Source organism: Hemitrygon akajei, chromosome 6 (assembly GCF_048418815.1).
Source record: "Hemitrygon akajei chromosome 6, sHemAka1.3, whole genome shotgun sequence".
Taxonomy (NCBI): Eukaryota; Metazoa; Chordata; class Chondrichthyes; order Myliobatiformes; family Dasyatidae; genus Hemitrygon; species Hemitrygon akajei.
Genome location: NC_133129.1, coordinates 136,424,371 through 136,438,173, shown reverse-complemented (window position 1 = coordinate 136,438,173; position 13,803 = coordinate 136,424,371). Strand labels below are relative to the sequence as shown.

The 13,803-nt window shown below is 39.1% G+C and overlaps 1 protein-coding gene across 1 annotated transcript in view; it reads right to left on the bottom strand.

The window, feature by feature from the left end:
• Positions 1 to 1,285: 1,285 nt before the first annotated feature.
• tmem86a (transmembrane protein 86A) overlaps positions 1,286 to 13,803 on the bottom strand; it is a 29,836-nt gene continuing 17,318 nt past the window's right edge. The window contains exon 3 of the mRNA XM_073049354.1: positions 1,286 to 10,159. Within this exon, the coding sequence (XP_072905455.1) occupies positions 9,726 to 10,159 (434 nt within the window). The 3' untranslated portion in view covers positions 1,286 to 9,725. The remainder of the gene's footprint in view (positions 10,160 to 13,803) is intronic.

Genomic DNA, 13,803 nt, shown 5'->3' with positions numbered 1-13,803 from the left:
GAAAAGAGAGAAAGAGAACCAGACTGAAATAATAGATAGGGATGGGGGTAAGGGGGGGGCAGGGGTATCAATGGAGGTCTGTGAGTTGGATGTTCATGCTGGCAGGTAGGAGGCTACCTAGGCGGGAGATAAGGTATTGCTCCATTGACCTGCGCGCGGCCTCATCTTGACAGTAGAGGAGGCCATGGACAGACATGTCGGAGTGGGAGTGGTCTGTGGAATTGAAGTGTGTGGCCACAGGGAGATCCCACCACTGCTGGAGGACCGAGCGCCGGTGTTCAGCGAAACGGTCTCCCAGTCTGCGGCGGGTCTCCCCAATGTATAAATGGCCACATCGGGAGCACCAGATACAGTATATCACCCCAGTTGACTCGCAGGTGAAGTGGTGCCTCACCTGAAAGGACTGTCGGGGGGCCTAGGATGGTGGTGAGGGAAGAAGTGTGGGGTCAGGTGTAGCACTTCTTCCGTTTGCAGGGATGAGTGCCCGGAGGGAGGTCGGTGGGGAGGGATGAATGGACAAGGGAGTCGCGTAGGGAGTGATCCCTGCGGAAAGCCGAGAGTGGGGGTGGAGGGGAAGATGTGGCTGGTGGTGGGATCACGTAGGAGGTGGCGGAAGTTACGGATGATTATACGTTGGATCTGTAGGCTGGTAGGGTGATAGGTGAGGACCAGGGGGACTCTATCTCTGGTGGGCTGGCGGGGGGATGGGGTGAGGGCAGAGGTGCGTGAAATACGGGAGACGCGATGGAGGGCAGAGTTGATAGTGGACGAAGGGAAGCCCCTTTCTTTAAAAAAGGAAGACATCTCCTTTGTCCTAGAATGAAAGGCCTCATCCTGAGAGCAGATGCGGCGGAGGTGGAGGAATTGAGAGAAAGGGATAGCATTTGAGGCCTGGCCTCCTCTACCGTCAAGATGAGGCCGTGCGCAGGTCGATGGAGCAATACCTTATCTCCCGCCTGGGTAGCTTCCTACCTGCCGGCATGAACATCCAACTCACAGACCTCCGTTGATACCCCTGCCCCCCCCCCCTTACCCCCATCCCTATCTATTATTTCAGTCTGGTTCTCTTTCTCTCTCTTTCTTCCCCCCTCACTATAATCTCCCCCCAGCCCTACCTTTCTTTCTCTTTTATTTCCCATAATTCTCCACCTTCCCCTAGCCCATTTCCCTCCAACCTATCACTTCCCAGCTCTCTACTTTATCCCTCCCCCCACTTCTTATCCCCCCTTGACCATCCCATGTTACTTCATTCCTGATGAAGGGTTTCGGCCCGAAACGTCATCACTACCTCCTCCCATAGATGCTGTTGGCCTGCTGAGTTCTGCCAGCATTTTGTGTTTTTATTAAATTTATCTCCCCATTTATTCCTGACCTCAGCTCAATATTGTTGCACAATCACAATACAAATTAGAGAACACTGTGTTCCCACAATATGTGAACCATTTTATGGTACAGGCCAGACCAGAGTTGAGAAAACATAAATAAAACTTTATCTACAAAATAATGAGGACAAAGAGATTGTGCACAAATGTGAAGCACCTCAGCATTCAGATGGCCACGTTAGGAACTTCTCATTGGGAAATAGCCCTAACCAGACAACTAAAATATCTCAAATAGACCCCAAATCAACAATGATTCCACAAACATAAAACATCGACGATTAGTAACAGCTAACATCACAATTGAGCTCTGGTTACCCATGGATAGAAAGGGAATGTCACCTGATTTCCCATACCCAAATGCTGTCCAAAAAAATGGTAGAGCAAGTTTGATTCTGGGTGTAAAGTGGAAATTGCACTAGATTTGGCTAGGTTATGAATGTCTGTCAGCATCTGGCTTGTAGTCTCAGGTGTTAAAGAATAGCTACTTGAGCAGAATACAAAGAACAGCTGCTGGTGCTAGTAGAAACATTGCTACAGTGAACTAATACCTTTCAGAGATGAATGAGGAATAATTAGAGATAGAAAACATTTCAGGAATGCTACAAACAACAGATGTCTTTATGGACTGTCTGTCCCGAAAACTGTAATACTGATTGGACACAGACGTGAAGACATTGGTATGATGAAAACCTGTTAACAGCAGATAAAATAGGAATATTAATATTTACGACATAGTTCACAGCCAGAGATAAGCTGTTAGACAATGGTGCAATTACTGAGAATATGATCCTTAAGAAGAATGGAGAGGAAGTATCCACCCTATTACGTCCATAAATAAAAGTAATGGAATACTCACATGGAAAGGAAGTTCAAAAAAAACTTGGATTTTACTAGTTTCAAATAATCATTACTTACTGTCATCTCTCTTATAGTTCTCATTACTTATGCTAAAAACACTAAAATTTTGAAATGCCCACAGCTGCCAATCTACCAAACATAAATGCCAACAACCAAAACAACCCCGTAAACCTGCAATTCAGCCCTATAGCTATTCAGCATCACTACCAACAATAAAGTACAAAGCAACTATCGTCTTTCCTTTACAAAGCAAAGCAACTATCGTCATACCCCTCAGCTCTGAGAACAATGTAGTCAATATGCTCTAGGATCACACCATATCACTTGAGATTTTAAGGACAATTCAAGGCTGGAGAACTCGGTGGGTGATCCCAAGTAAAATTGATCAAGGACCTTAGGGCCTTTAGAACTGTAATGCATTTGACAAAGATAAGTCTGTTGTGTCCATAGATAGAACGGCAGAGAATGAAAGGGCAGTGCAAAATAATAGATCTCTGGCCCCCTTTCCTCCCTGTCTTGCGTTAAAGAAAAAGTCAATTCTTCAGCCGAAGAGCAGAGAAAAATAATCACTTACACATCTAATTTTTGCTTGCTTTCATATCAAATATTTCTCCATTGCTTGGTTCTAATACTGAGCTATATGTAATAAACTCCTTAATAGATTATTCTGAGTACAGAAGAACTGGATTAAAATACCACAGGAATATCATAATTTAATTCAGGCACTTAATGTATCCATGTCAAAGTTCTCTATCCACTATTTTAATAATGGATCCTAAGTAATAGGTTAGCACTTATTCTCAAGTTTTTAAGGAATTTCAAGTAATTTTAGGGGAAGGGGACTGAAATTATTGTTTCACAAGGACACCATGGCCTTAATTGTTGTAATAAATTTTATGTTTTTAAAAAGTCAAACAATATAGTAATCAGTGTAGTAGTCAATAATTTCATCAAAAAAGTTGAGATTCTTTCACTTAATAATGACCAACAGGTACAAAATTTTGTTCCTGAACAAAATCCATGTTTTCTGTTGTAACATGTTACTGTATGTAGGTGTTAGGTGAGGGCAGAACAGTCTCAGTTATACTGTCTTTACACCTCTGTAGCTGTGTGCTTGCAAAAATCAAAAAGTATTGAAGGGCAGCCAACACTAATCCATGACAAAAACACGCATTTATGAAGCATTTTTTTCAACATCACAGAGATTCAAAGTGCAGTAGATAGAATTAATTGCTTTAAAGTACAATGATTTCCTCCACCGGCACAGGATATCACCTTTTGTTTTTAAAGTGGTGGTCATAGAAAGAGGGGTATGCTGGGCCAAGACTTCAGGAGCACTCCATGCTTTTAAGTGAGATTATAACATCTAAATGGGTAAACATAATCTCAATTTAATGTTGTCCTTCCATTGAAATACCTACAAAAAACATTATCTACTTACTAAAATTTCAGCCCAAGAACAAATGGACTCAGTTTTTGAAGGATTTGAAATGACACTCTTCTGACAAAGTCAAATGAAGTTCCAAATAAATCAAAGTGATGAATTTTCACATGCAGAATTAAACACTGCTTAAGTAAAATATATACAGGTTTCATGAATAAAAGTGCTATATCCACTTGATATTCCAGCTCCATGAATATTTCAGCAACGTCCTACTTTCAAAAAGCATCTGCTTTACTGTCAATCTTTATCTGCACTAAAGTTGCTAGAGCTGAAAATAGGACGTGAAGAACCTGAACAATACAAGGGAGATTTATTCCCTTTTACTTGAATAAATTGTATCTGATATTGATATACACAAACTTGAATATGCCAATTAACAGAAAATTCTTCCCTTTAACCCAAGATGCATTACACAAGTACCAGTATTAAAACTGACATGTGCTCTTAACATTCATGTTCCAATAGATCTATTAGTCTTTACTTGTACTTAGTGAACTTATTAAGTTTCTCAAAAGCTACAACTTAGTTAAGTGAATTTTCAATAACAGTTTCGTTGCTTTAGTGCAAAAATAACATGTACTGTAAGGTACTAATGACAGGGATCACAAACTCCAGTCCAAAACACCATCACATCCATAGTTAGCATTGTTGTTGCTGATTTTGATTCATCAATATACTTTCTGAACCTCAATCAATTCAACAAACACAAACAAGCTAGATGTAAGCAATTTATATCATCAGCTATCCTGAATTAATCCAATAATCTAATTTTGGTGATCCAAGTCGACTAATTTAAACTGAAAGCCGAAAGAAAAGAAAATATAATCAGTCTCGATAAGTGTAAATTGGAAAAGGGGTGAAGAAAAGATTATAAAATGTTATGAACTTGCAATATTAAGTTAGTTATTAGTGCTCTCTGAACTGGAAAAGGGGCTATATGGTTCATTTCTTCACTGGCATCAGAACACTAAAAAAATTTTACACTTCACTTCTAAAATTCACAAGCTTTTCTAGCCCGTCCCATAACCATGGACTTTTTGCAAGAAAACGGTCACTTAAGAAATACTTCACATCAAGCTTCTAACTTCTCTTAATTGCAACCTGTTATATTCACTCCAGTACAGTAGTACTGTAGTAAGTGGACCTTTGCCCTTCCTTTCATCTTCATTTTCAGTTCCACCCTGTACTCTTACACTTTTTACATATCTTTTGTTCAGTTCAGCATTTATCACACTTGTCTCTGACTTTAAACACATTCTTCACAATGAGCTCAAACCTGTAAACTTCTCATATCCCTCCATATTTCCCTAAAACCAACATTTTAAAAAACTGTAAGATTCACTTATTCTGTATTCTTTGCTGTCTTTTTAGACAAGGTTATGTCCTCCACTGGTTCTTCACCTAGATTTGTATGTTAATATACACTCTGTTCAAAGTTTATGTTGCTTTGTTTATTCTCAATCTTAAATGCTTAAATTGTGGCAATTCACTCCACTTTATAGAGACAAATTTGTTTATTATGTTACATTATGAACTTATAAAACATTTTATAAACAATTCTCTGTCATATTAATAAACAATAGTCCCTCGGCATTATGTCAATATATTGCATCCTTAACGTATTTATAATAGTCAGAACTAAAGGGAAAATTAGAACTCACTTTAACCTAACATACTGTAACATGCATATGCTTTCTACACATGAAGCTGTGGCATCACCTCAAAATCTCTTCTCTAACACCACTGGAGTTAAACCTGCAATGGTTAGTATTTTACATAGTTCAAGTATTCATTCCTATCACAACTTTTGCTGGAAGAACAAGATCTCTGAATGCATCTTGGATTTTTTATAAAGTCAAGTATAAAGATTTTACATTTCAATCATTAGTTTGCTAAAAAAAAAAGCTCAATACTGAAATATAATTTAAAGTTTTATGGTTAAGAATTAATTTGGAAAACTTAAAAAGATTACAGTGTTACTGGTTACCACCAAATAATTTTAAAGATCAATCATGCTATCTAAAGATTGTCTATCCTTGACAGCTGAAATGATAAAAGTGAACAGCAGAGCAAGGAAGTTTCAAAGTTTCTGTTCTGTTCTAAGACAAGTGATTTAATTAAAACATGTTAATTAGTAGGTACAGGAGACAGTTACATACAGCCAGTTTTGTGGTGTAAGAACAGAAGGTAGTACATACTACATAGAGTTAGTACACAAAATGGTTAAGCACACATGTAATGTTCTCTGTAAAAATAACTGTCTCTAGACAATATTCTCATGCCTGTATATGTTGAAATCTTCAGAAAACAGTCTGACCTATATTTTAACATTTTTCTTGGTAACACTGCTTAGGTCATACGTATTCTCAGTTGGTGCTAAATACTGTCTCCAAATTAAATATATACATATACTAAAGAAAAACAGGAAGTGCCTTATTGTATGAGAGAATAACTTAAAGTTTAGGAAAGCCTTGCTCCAATGTAAATTATTAAAAAGGAAACTAAGTCCAGTACCAATATTTTGTTGGTTCAAAGAATTCCCTTTACCTCCCAAAAATATAATTGAAAAGAAAACTCTAGCATTTCAGAGTTTCTTACCAGCAAAAACAGAAAAAAAGGTGGCTTAAAACAGATTCTTTGAGAAAGAATTCCCACTGGATATTGCTTTGCAGTATCTCAAATGTATTCATTTATAAACCATGGTAAATTCATAGCTCTAGGTGCGCAAGTTGCACGTGTGCTTATGCAAGAAAATAAGTAAATGCTATAAAGGAATCTCTTTGGAAGTTTGGTTGATTGCTGAGCTTGGCAAAGTGTTTGCATACGTGTTGGCTCCAATTGAGAAGCTATTGTTAGTGTGCAGTTGAGGGTGTTGTCTCCTCAGAATGCTGTCTTATCTACTCCTCCAGGGTCCAAATAGATAAGATTAAACATTGTATCTGGTTGGTTGATTAAAAACCCTGTGAACGGTTCAGTGTAGAAGGTTCTGATCGGCTAGCTTCTAGGGAGGTCCATTGTAAGTGCTTATTTCACTGCCCAGATCCCGAGATTACTAGTGATTCATTAATTGCTGTCATTGTTTTTCTTTACTCCATAAGGGTTCATATACCAGATCTACAATGATGTGCCTTCTGCTTGCTAGCTCTTGCTCATCAAACAAGAACAAGAACGAGAATTTCTTGAAGTATGGTTCTCTACAGAAAGATCCATTAACAAACACACCAACATAGATCCGGCATATGAATCCTTAAGAAGAAAAGAGAAACAATGACGTCAAATATTAACAAATCACCAGTAATCTTGGGATCCGGACAGCAAAGCAAACACTTCCAATGGACATCCCTTGAAGCTAGCCAATCAGTATCTTCTACTACTAAACTGTTCAGTGTTTAGAACCAACCAACTAGATCACAATGTCTAATTAATATCCATTTGGACCCTGGAGGAGCTTATAAGCTTGCACTCTAAGGAGACTCCACCATCAAATGCGCATTGGTGATAGCTTCTTGGTTGGAACCAAAACATTTGCAAACATTTCGCCAAGCTCAGCGATCAACCAAACTTCCAAATAGCCAACCTGAGCTACCAATATTCCGCAATATTTCAAAGAAATCTATACTTATGAAGTAATTTACAGTTTCTGGTATTTCTTCTTACTACATAAGAAAAATCTGTAGATTAGTCAGAAAGTTAAATCCAAATGATCTTTGAAATTAGCAATTTGTTTAGTTTGTTAAGTGAAAAGCTAGCTATATCAATCATTAAGGTTTAGATCCAATTATCGACCACTCCCAAAGTTCTAGAAGTGCTCCAAAGTTCCTGGGTGCTTCAGGCAGGAAAAAGCAAAGGGAGAAAGTGCAAGACTCGTTTTCCTGGTTGGTATGCAATATGGCCTATTTGAAATTGAATGTCTAGATAAAGGGTGAGGCCACACAGTTATGCAATCTTTCATCACCCAATGATCAGCCAACACTCAGTACATCAGTTTATATACAGATTTATGATGAGATTCCAGATGGCATTCTTTGAAACAAACCAAAATAAAGCACTGGTGAGGCCTCACTTGGGGTATTGTGAGTTTTGGGCCCCTGATCTTAGAAAGAATGTGCAGAGACTGGACAGGGTTCTAAGGAGGTTCGCAAAAATGATTGCAGGATTGAATGGCTTGTCATATGAAGAGCATTTGATGGCACTGGGCCTGTATTCACTAGAATTCAGAAGAATGAGGGGTGACCTCATTGAAACCCATTGACTGGTGAAAGGCCTACATAGACTGGATGTGGAGAGGATGTTTCATATGGTGGGAGAATCTAAGACCAGAGGACACAGCCTCAGAGTAGAGGGGTGTCAGTTTAGAATGGAGATGAGGAGGAATTTCTTTAACTGGAGAGCGCTGAATCTGTGGAATTCTTTGCCACAGGCAGCTGTGGAGGCCAAACCTTTATGTGTATTTAAGATAGATGTTGATAGATTCTTGATTGATCAGGGCAAGAAGGGATATGGGGAGAAGGCAAGAGATTGGGGCTGAGAGGAAGACTGGATCAACCATATGAAATGGCGCAGAAGACTCAATGGCCTAATTCTTCTATATCTTGTGGTCTATGGTCTTATGCTCTAAAATGGACAAGGGAAGAACAGAAAATATACAGGAGAAACAAAAAGTAGATTTGCACTTTCAAAATAAATTGCATTGGAGAGCTGTTGTTACCCTTCATGAGTTTTAATTCTGTGGAAAGTTGCACGGCAAAGCACTGGAATTATTTTCCAAGTATGCAATACCAATTGGTCAATACATCCAAAATCTATAAATATTCTTTCCTCAATTTTGTGCCCATCTATTCTAATGATGAGCATAACAACAGGCATTTATGTGTAAAATAGCACCAAAGTGCAATGCATAAAAAGAACAGCTGTTATCCTCTAAACCATAGAACAGTTTTCAACATCTTCCAAATCTACAACATTGAAAAGGGGATGTTTATCTTAGGGTAAAAGATTGAAATGCACCTTATTTTGCAAGGGAGAGGTTCCTGATGTTAAAGATATTGCAAATGTTTTCTAGGATATGAAGCATGCTTGCACAGAAGAGCATCACAGCAAAAGGAATACCATATTTTCATATAAATGTGCAAGCCACAGCACAGGAGGAAGATATTTGGCTATCAAAATTGTGCCAGCTATTCAACTGTAGTTGTCCACTGTAATCATATTCCTCAAATCATTCCCTGAAGCAGTGATCTTATTTCTCATTTAAACAAGAGGTAGGTACTGTATAATGTCATCAAAGCAAAGAGTAGTCACTTGAACTAGTTTGATTGCTTTAAGAGGTCTGAAAAGAATTTTCTGCTGGACTTTTATGTTTTTGATTTCCTTGAAGATTAGTTTCCAGTTGGACTAGGGAACAGATATATTGTAATGCATAAGGTATGATGCTTATGTGGATAAACTGAATGGACCTGTTCTTTCTCAGTTTATATTTTGAATCCTTAAATGTGTCCTTTTCATTCATATTCTTCACTTTGAAATTTATTGAATTCCTCAAAATGCTGGTTTAATTGTTTCTGAAAACATATGAATTCACAAATGTTGACTGAAAAGATTCCAAATTTTAAAAAGGACATTTAGGATTGTTAAGAGGCTGAGTTTGAGATTAACTGGAGAGTCACGGAATTCAGTTTTTTTTAAATCTTGAGACCAGCTTGCTTGATGCCTTTCTCCCACTCTGATTCTAGGGATGATAACTGAAATATACATGGTCAATTTCTATCAAGTTATTGATGGGCAGAGAGTTCACTGCACAAAATGCCACAGGAGAAGGACCATCTCATTGGGGTCACCTACCTTAGCTGGCATTAGCCACAGTCCTTAAGCCCTCCTGACTGAAGACTGCTTCATGGAGGCAACAATAAACTAACACAGAAGCAAACCGATGAAAATAAATCATGTGGCTCTAAATTAGATTCACACCATAGTTTTTCCAGATTTCTGTGTCCCACTGGAACTTAGCAATACGTTCTTGTACATTGAGGGGACATTGACCCTCAGTTCATTTTTCTATTGCTTCGATCATTATCATCCTTGTATTCCACTGCTGAAAGAGCAATGAGCATCTGGGCAGCATAATAGGTGGCCATGATGATGGCCCGGGAGTAAGGCACGGGGAAGCAGAACTTATTAACTGCGATGGTGAGGTCAGACACCATGAAGAGCATGGCTCCAAGGCAGGCACATAATTTGGTCCACGTCCATAGGTCGTTGAAGAGTTGCACCCCTGCAATGGCACGCCAGCCCATGAATCCGATCAGTGCGATGTAAACTGCCACCAGGTAGGTGAAGGGACCAGAAAGGTATGGGTACAGCAACCAGTAAGAGAGTCCACAGATAATCACGACCCCACAGCCAGGCTCAGGGTTCATGGGCTTCATTCCAAAGGCTGAGGAGTATAGAACGTGCGTGATGGCAAACATGAGCAGGCCTGAGGAGTTAGCAAGAAAAATATGTAAGTAAAAAGTTTTGATTTTAAACTAGTTCAAACTAAAATGAAATTAAAAAAGCTCAAACTTACAGAAGTAGGAGATAAGACAAAAGATGAAATAAAAGCTAAAATGGCTCTGTTGCTAAATACATTCCTGGACTTGGCCAGAACCATATTGAGCAGAATGATTCCGTTGAGTTCCTGTTTAGAGTTAAATGATCCTAGTCAAGAATATGAAGGGTGATTGATAAGTTTGTAGCCTAAGGTAGGAGTCAATTTTAGAAAACCTAGCACATTTATATTTCAACATAGTCCCCTCCTACACGTACACACTTAGTCCAGCGGTCGTGGAGCATATGGATCCCTTCTTTGTAGAAGTGGTCCACAGCAGGGGTGATTGATAAGTTCGCGGCCTAAGGTAGAAGGAGATGAGTTATTAACTTCAAACTTTCTGCATTATCAAAGAGTAGAACTGCATGTGCATGTAACAAGAGCGTCTTGGACTTCCAGGTGGTCAGTCCACAGCATGGGGTGATTGATAAGTTCGTGGCCTAAGGTAGAAGGAGATGATATATACAGCTCTCGTTACGTGCACATGCAGTTCAACTCTGAGTGAAAATGCAGAAAGTTTGAAGTTAATAACTCATCTCCTTCTACCTTAGGCCACAAATTTATCAATTACCCCATGCTGTGGCCCACTTCTGGAGGTCCAAGACACTGACTTCTACAAAGAAGGGATCCGTATGCTCCACAACCACTGGACTAAGTGTGTAAATGTAGGAAAAATAAATGTGCTAGGTTTTCTAAATTTGACCCCTTCTTCCTTAGGCCACGAACTTATCAATCACCTCTCATACAACATGTTTTATCACTCACAATTAGAGAAAGAAAAATAAATCAGAAAGGTATTCAATCCAATGAACCCCACTGGGAAAACGTCTATCGGTACACTGGAGACAGTCTAGGATTGTATTCACCTTTGAAAACCTCAGACACAGAACATCCAAACACTGCCTATAGTCACACCAAGAACAACAAGCATCTGAACAAGGTACCAATATTAATAATAATACCTTTATTTATATAGCACCTTTTAAACATTAAGATGCAGGCTTGAAATGCTTCACACAGATTGTAAAAACAAGTTAACATAGTCATAAAAAAGACAAAATTTAAAAATCATAAGACCAATATTATATAGAATAAAATGTAATTGAATATACCAAATTATATAAATGTAATCAACATCTACAGGCATTAAGTAATCCTCTAAATAGGCCAAATTTTAAAATGTAGTAGGTTTTTAAAATATTTTGAAATGTTCCACAGTAGTAGATTTTGGGTGCATAAGAGCAAAAGACCAGTACTTGCATGTTTGGCTCTAGGAAAACTAAGCAAACTAGCATTCGTGGATCTAAGATTACGATTTGGGATGAAAGAAGACAGACACTCCAAAATATACAGAGGAACTTGATTATTCAAAGCCTTATATACAATTAAGAGTATTTTAAAATTGATCCTAAAGGACTTAGGCAGCCAGTGTAATGATGCCAAACTGGTCAAATGTGTTTGGATTTTCTTTGCTTGGTTAAGATTCTTGCTGTTCTATTTTGAGCAAGTGTAGCCGATTTATATCTTTCTTAGGCAGTCCTGAAAAGAGTGCATTACAATAGTCTAATCAGCTAAAAGCAAAGTCGGTATCAATTTTTCTGCATCTTGAGATATTATAAAGAAACCAAACTCTTGTAATGTTCCTTACATGAAATAATTGAAATGGTGGACTGTTACCCTGATATTCTCCTGTAAAATGCCTTGATACAATTTTGAATTCATTGTTCCAATGACTGCAAGCTGTCCAGGCCCTGAAGCAGCCCAGCAGCCCCAAATCATGATGCTCCTTCCACCATGCTTTACAGTTGGGATGAGGTTTTGTTTTAGTGTGGGGGTGCCCTTATTCCTCCAAAAATTAGCAGTATACATGTCTGTAATATAAAGTTCAACTTTTATCTCATCTGTCCACTAACATTGTACCAGAAACATTGCTGAACATCCAAGCAGTCTTCTGCAAACTTGAGACATGCAGCAATGTTTTTTTTTTAAAGAGTGATTTCCTCCATGGTGTCCTTCCATGAATATCATTCTTGATCAGTGTTCTTACAGTGGACACATAAAGAGACTTTAGCAAGTACTAGAGATTTCTGCAGGTCCTTTGCTGTTACGCTTGGGTTCTTTTTCACCTCCTTCAGCATTGCATGTTGTACTCTTGGTGTCATCTTTGCAGGACACCCTCTCCTAGGGTGAGTAACAACAGTACTGAATTTCATCCATTTGTAGACAATTGCTCTTACTGTGGACTGATGAACACTCAGGTCTGTAGAAATGCTTTTGTAGCCTTTTTCAGCTTCATGCATCTCTACAATTCTTCTTCTAAGGTCCTCTGAAAGTTGTTTTGGTAGAGGCATGGTGCACATAAAGATCTTTCTTGAGAAGCGCAGGCTGTGTTAGTAAGCTTTATGTGTCTTTTTTTTAATAGGGCAGTGCACCTCTACAACCTACACCTCCAATCATATCCCATTGAATGGGACACCTGACTCCTTTGTAGAAGCCATTACCCCAGAGGTTCATTTACTTCTTTGAATCTAGACTACGATTGTTTAACTAGTGTACTCAGTACTGATGAGAAGTAGTATAATTGTGTGTTACTAATTCAGGCAGATTTTTCTTATTATTGTGAATTCAATGAAGATCAAACCAGATTTTATGAGTAATTAATGCAGAAAACCAAGTAATTGCAAAGAGTTCACAAACGTTTTCTTGCAACTGTATATTTATGCATCTAATCCTCTTGCACAGTATTGTATGATACTTCCAGTAAGATGGCGGTCCGTTTGGATGCAGCAGCCTCTCGAGGACCAACCAAAGATGTTTTTTTTTGTTAAGTGTATTTTTTATGATTGTAAGACTATAATGGACTCTAAGAGCTATGGGTGCAGAAGGTTTACCACGAGTGAGCTGCTCTTTTGGAGTAGCCAGCCACGGTGTTGTAGAATCAACAAGTACAAACAAGCTGGAGGAACTCAGCAGGTCGGGCTGCATCCGTGGAAATGAACAGTCAACGTTTCGGGCCAAGACCCTTTGTCAGGACTGAAGAGGGAGGGGGCTGTGGTCCTATAAAGAAGGTGGGGGGAGAGTGGGAAGGAGAAGGCTGGTAGGTGCCAGGAGAAAAACCAATCAGAGGAAAGATCAAGGGGTGGGGGAGGGGAAGCAGGGAGGTGATAGGCAGAAAAGGTGAAGAAGGAATGTAAGGGGAAAGCATTATGGGTAGTAGAAGAAGGCAGAATCATGAGAGAGGTGATAGGTAGCTGGAAGAGGAGGCAGAGTGAAAGTGGGATGGGGGAAGGGAGAGGGAAGGAATTACCGGAAGTTGGAGAATTCGATGTTCATACCAAGGGGCTGGAGACTACCCAGACGGTATGAGGTGTTGCTCCTCCAACCCGTTAAAATAACAAGTAAAGTAACCTGAGTTTGGCCTCATCATGGCAGTACAGGAGGCCATGTATGGACATAATCTGAATGAGGAATGTGAAGTTCCTCCGTCTCTGCTGCATCTGCTCCCAGGATGAGGCTTTCCATTCCAGGACATC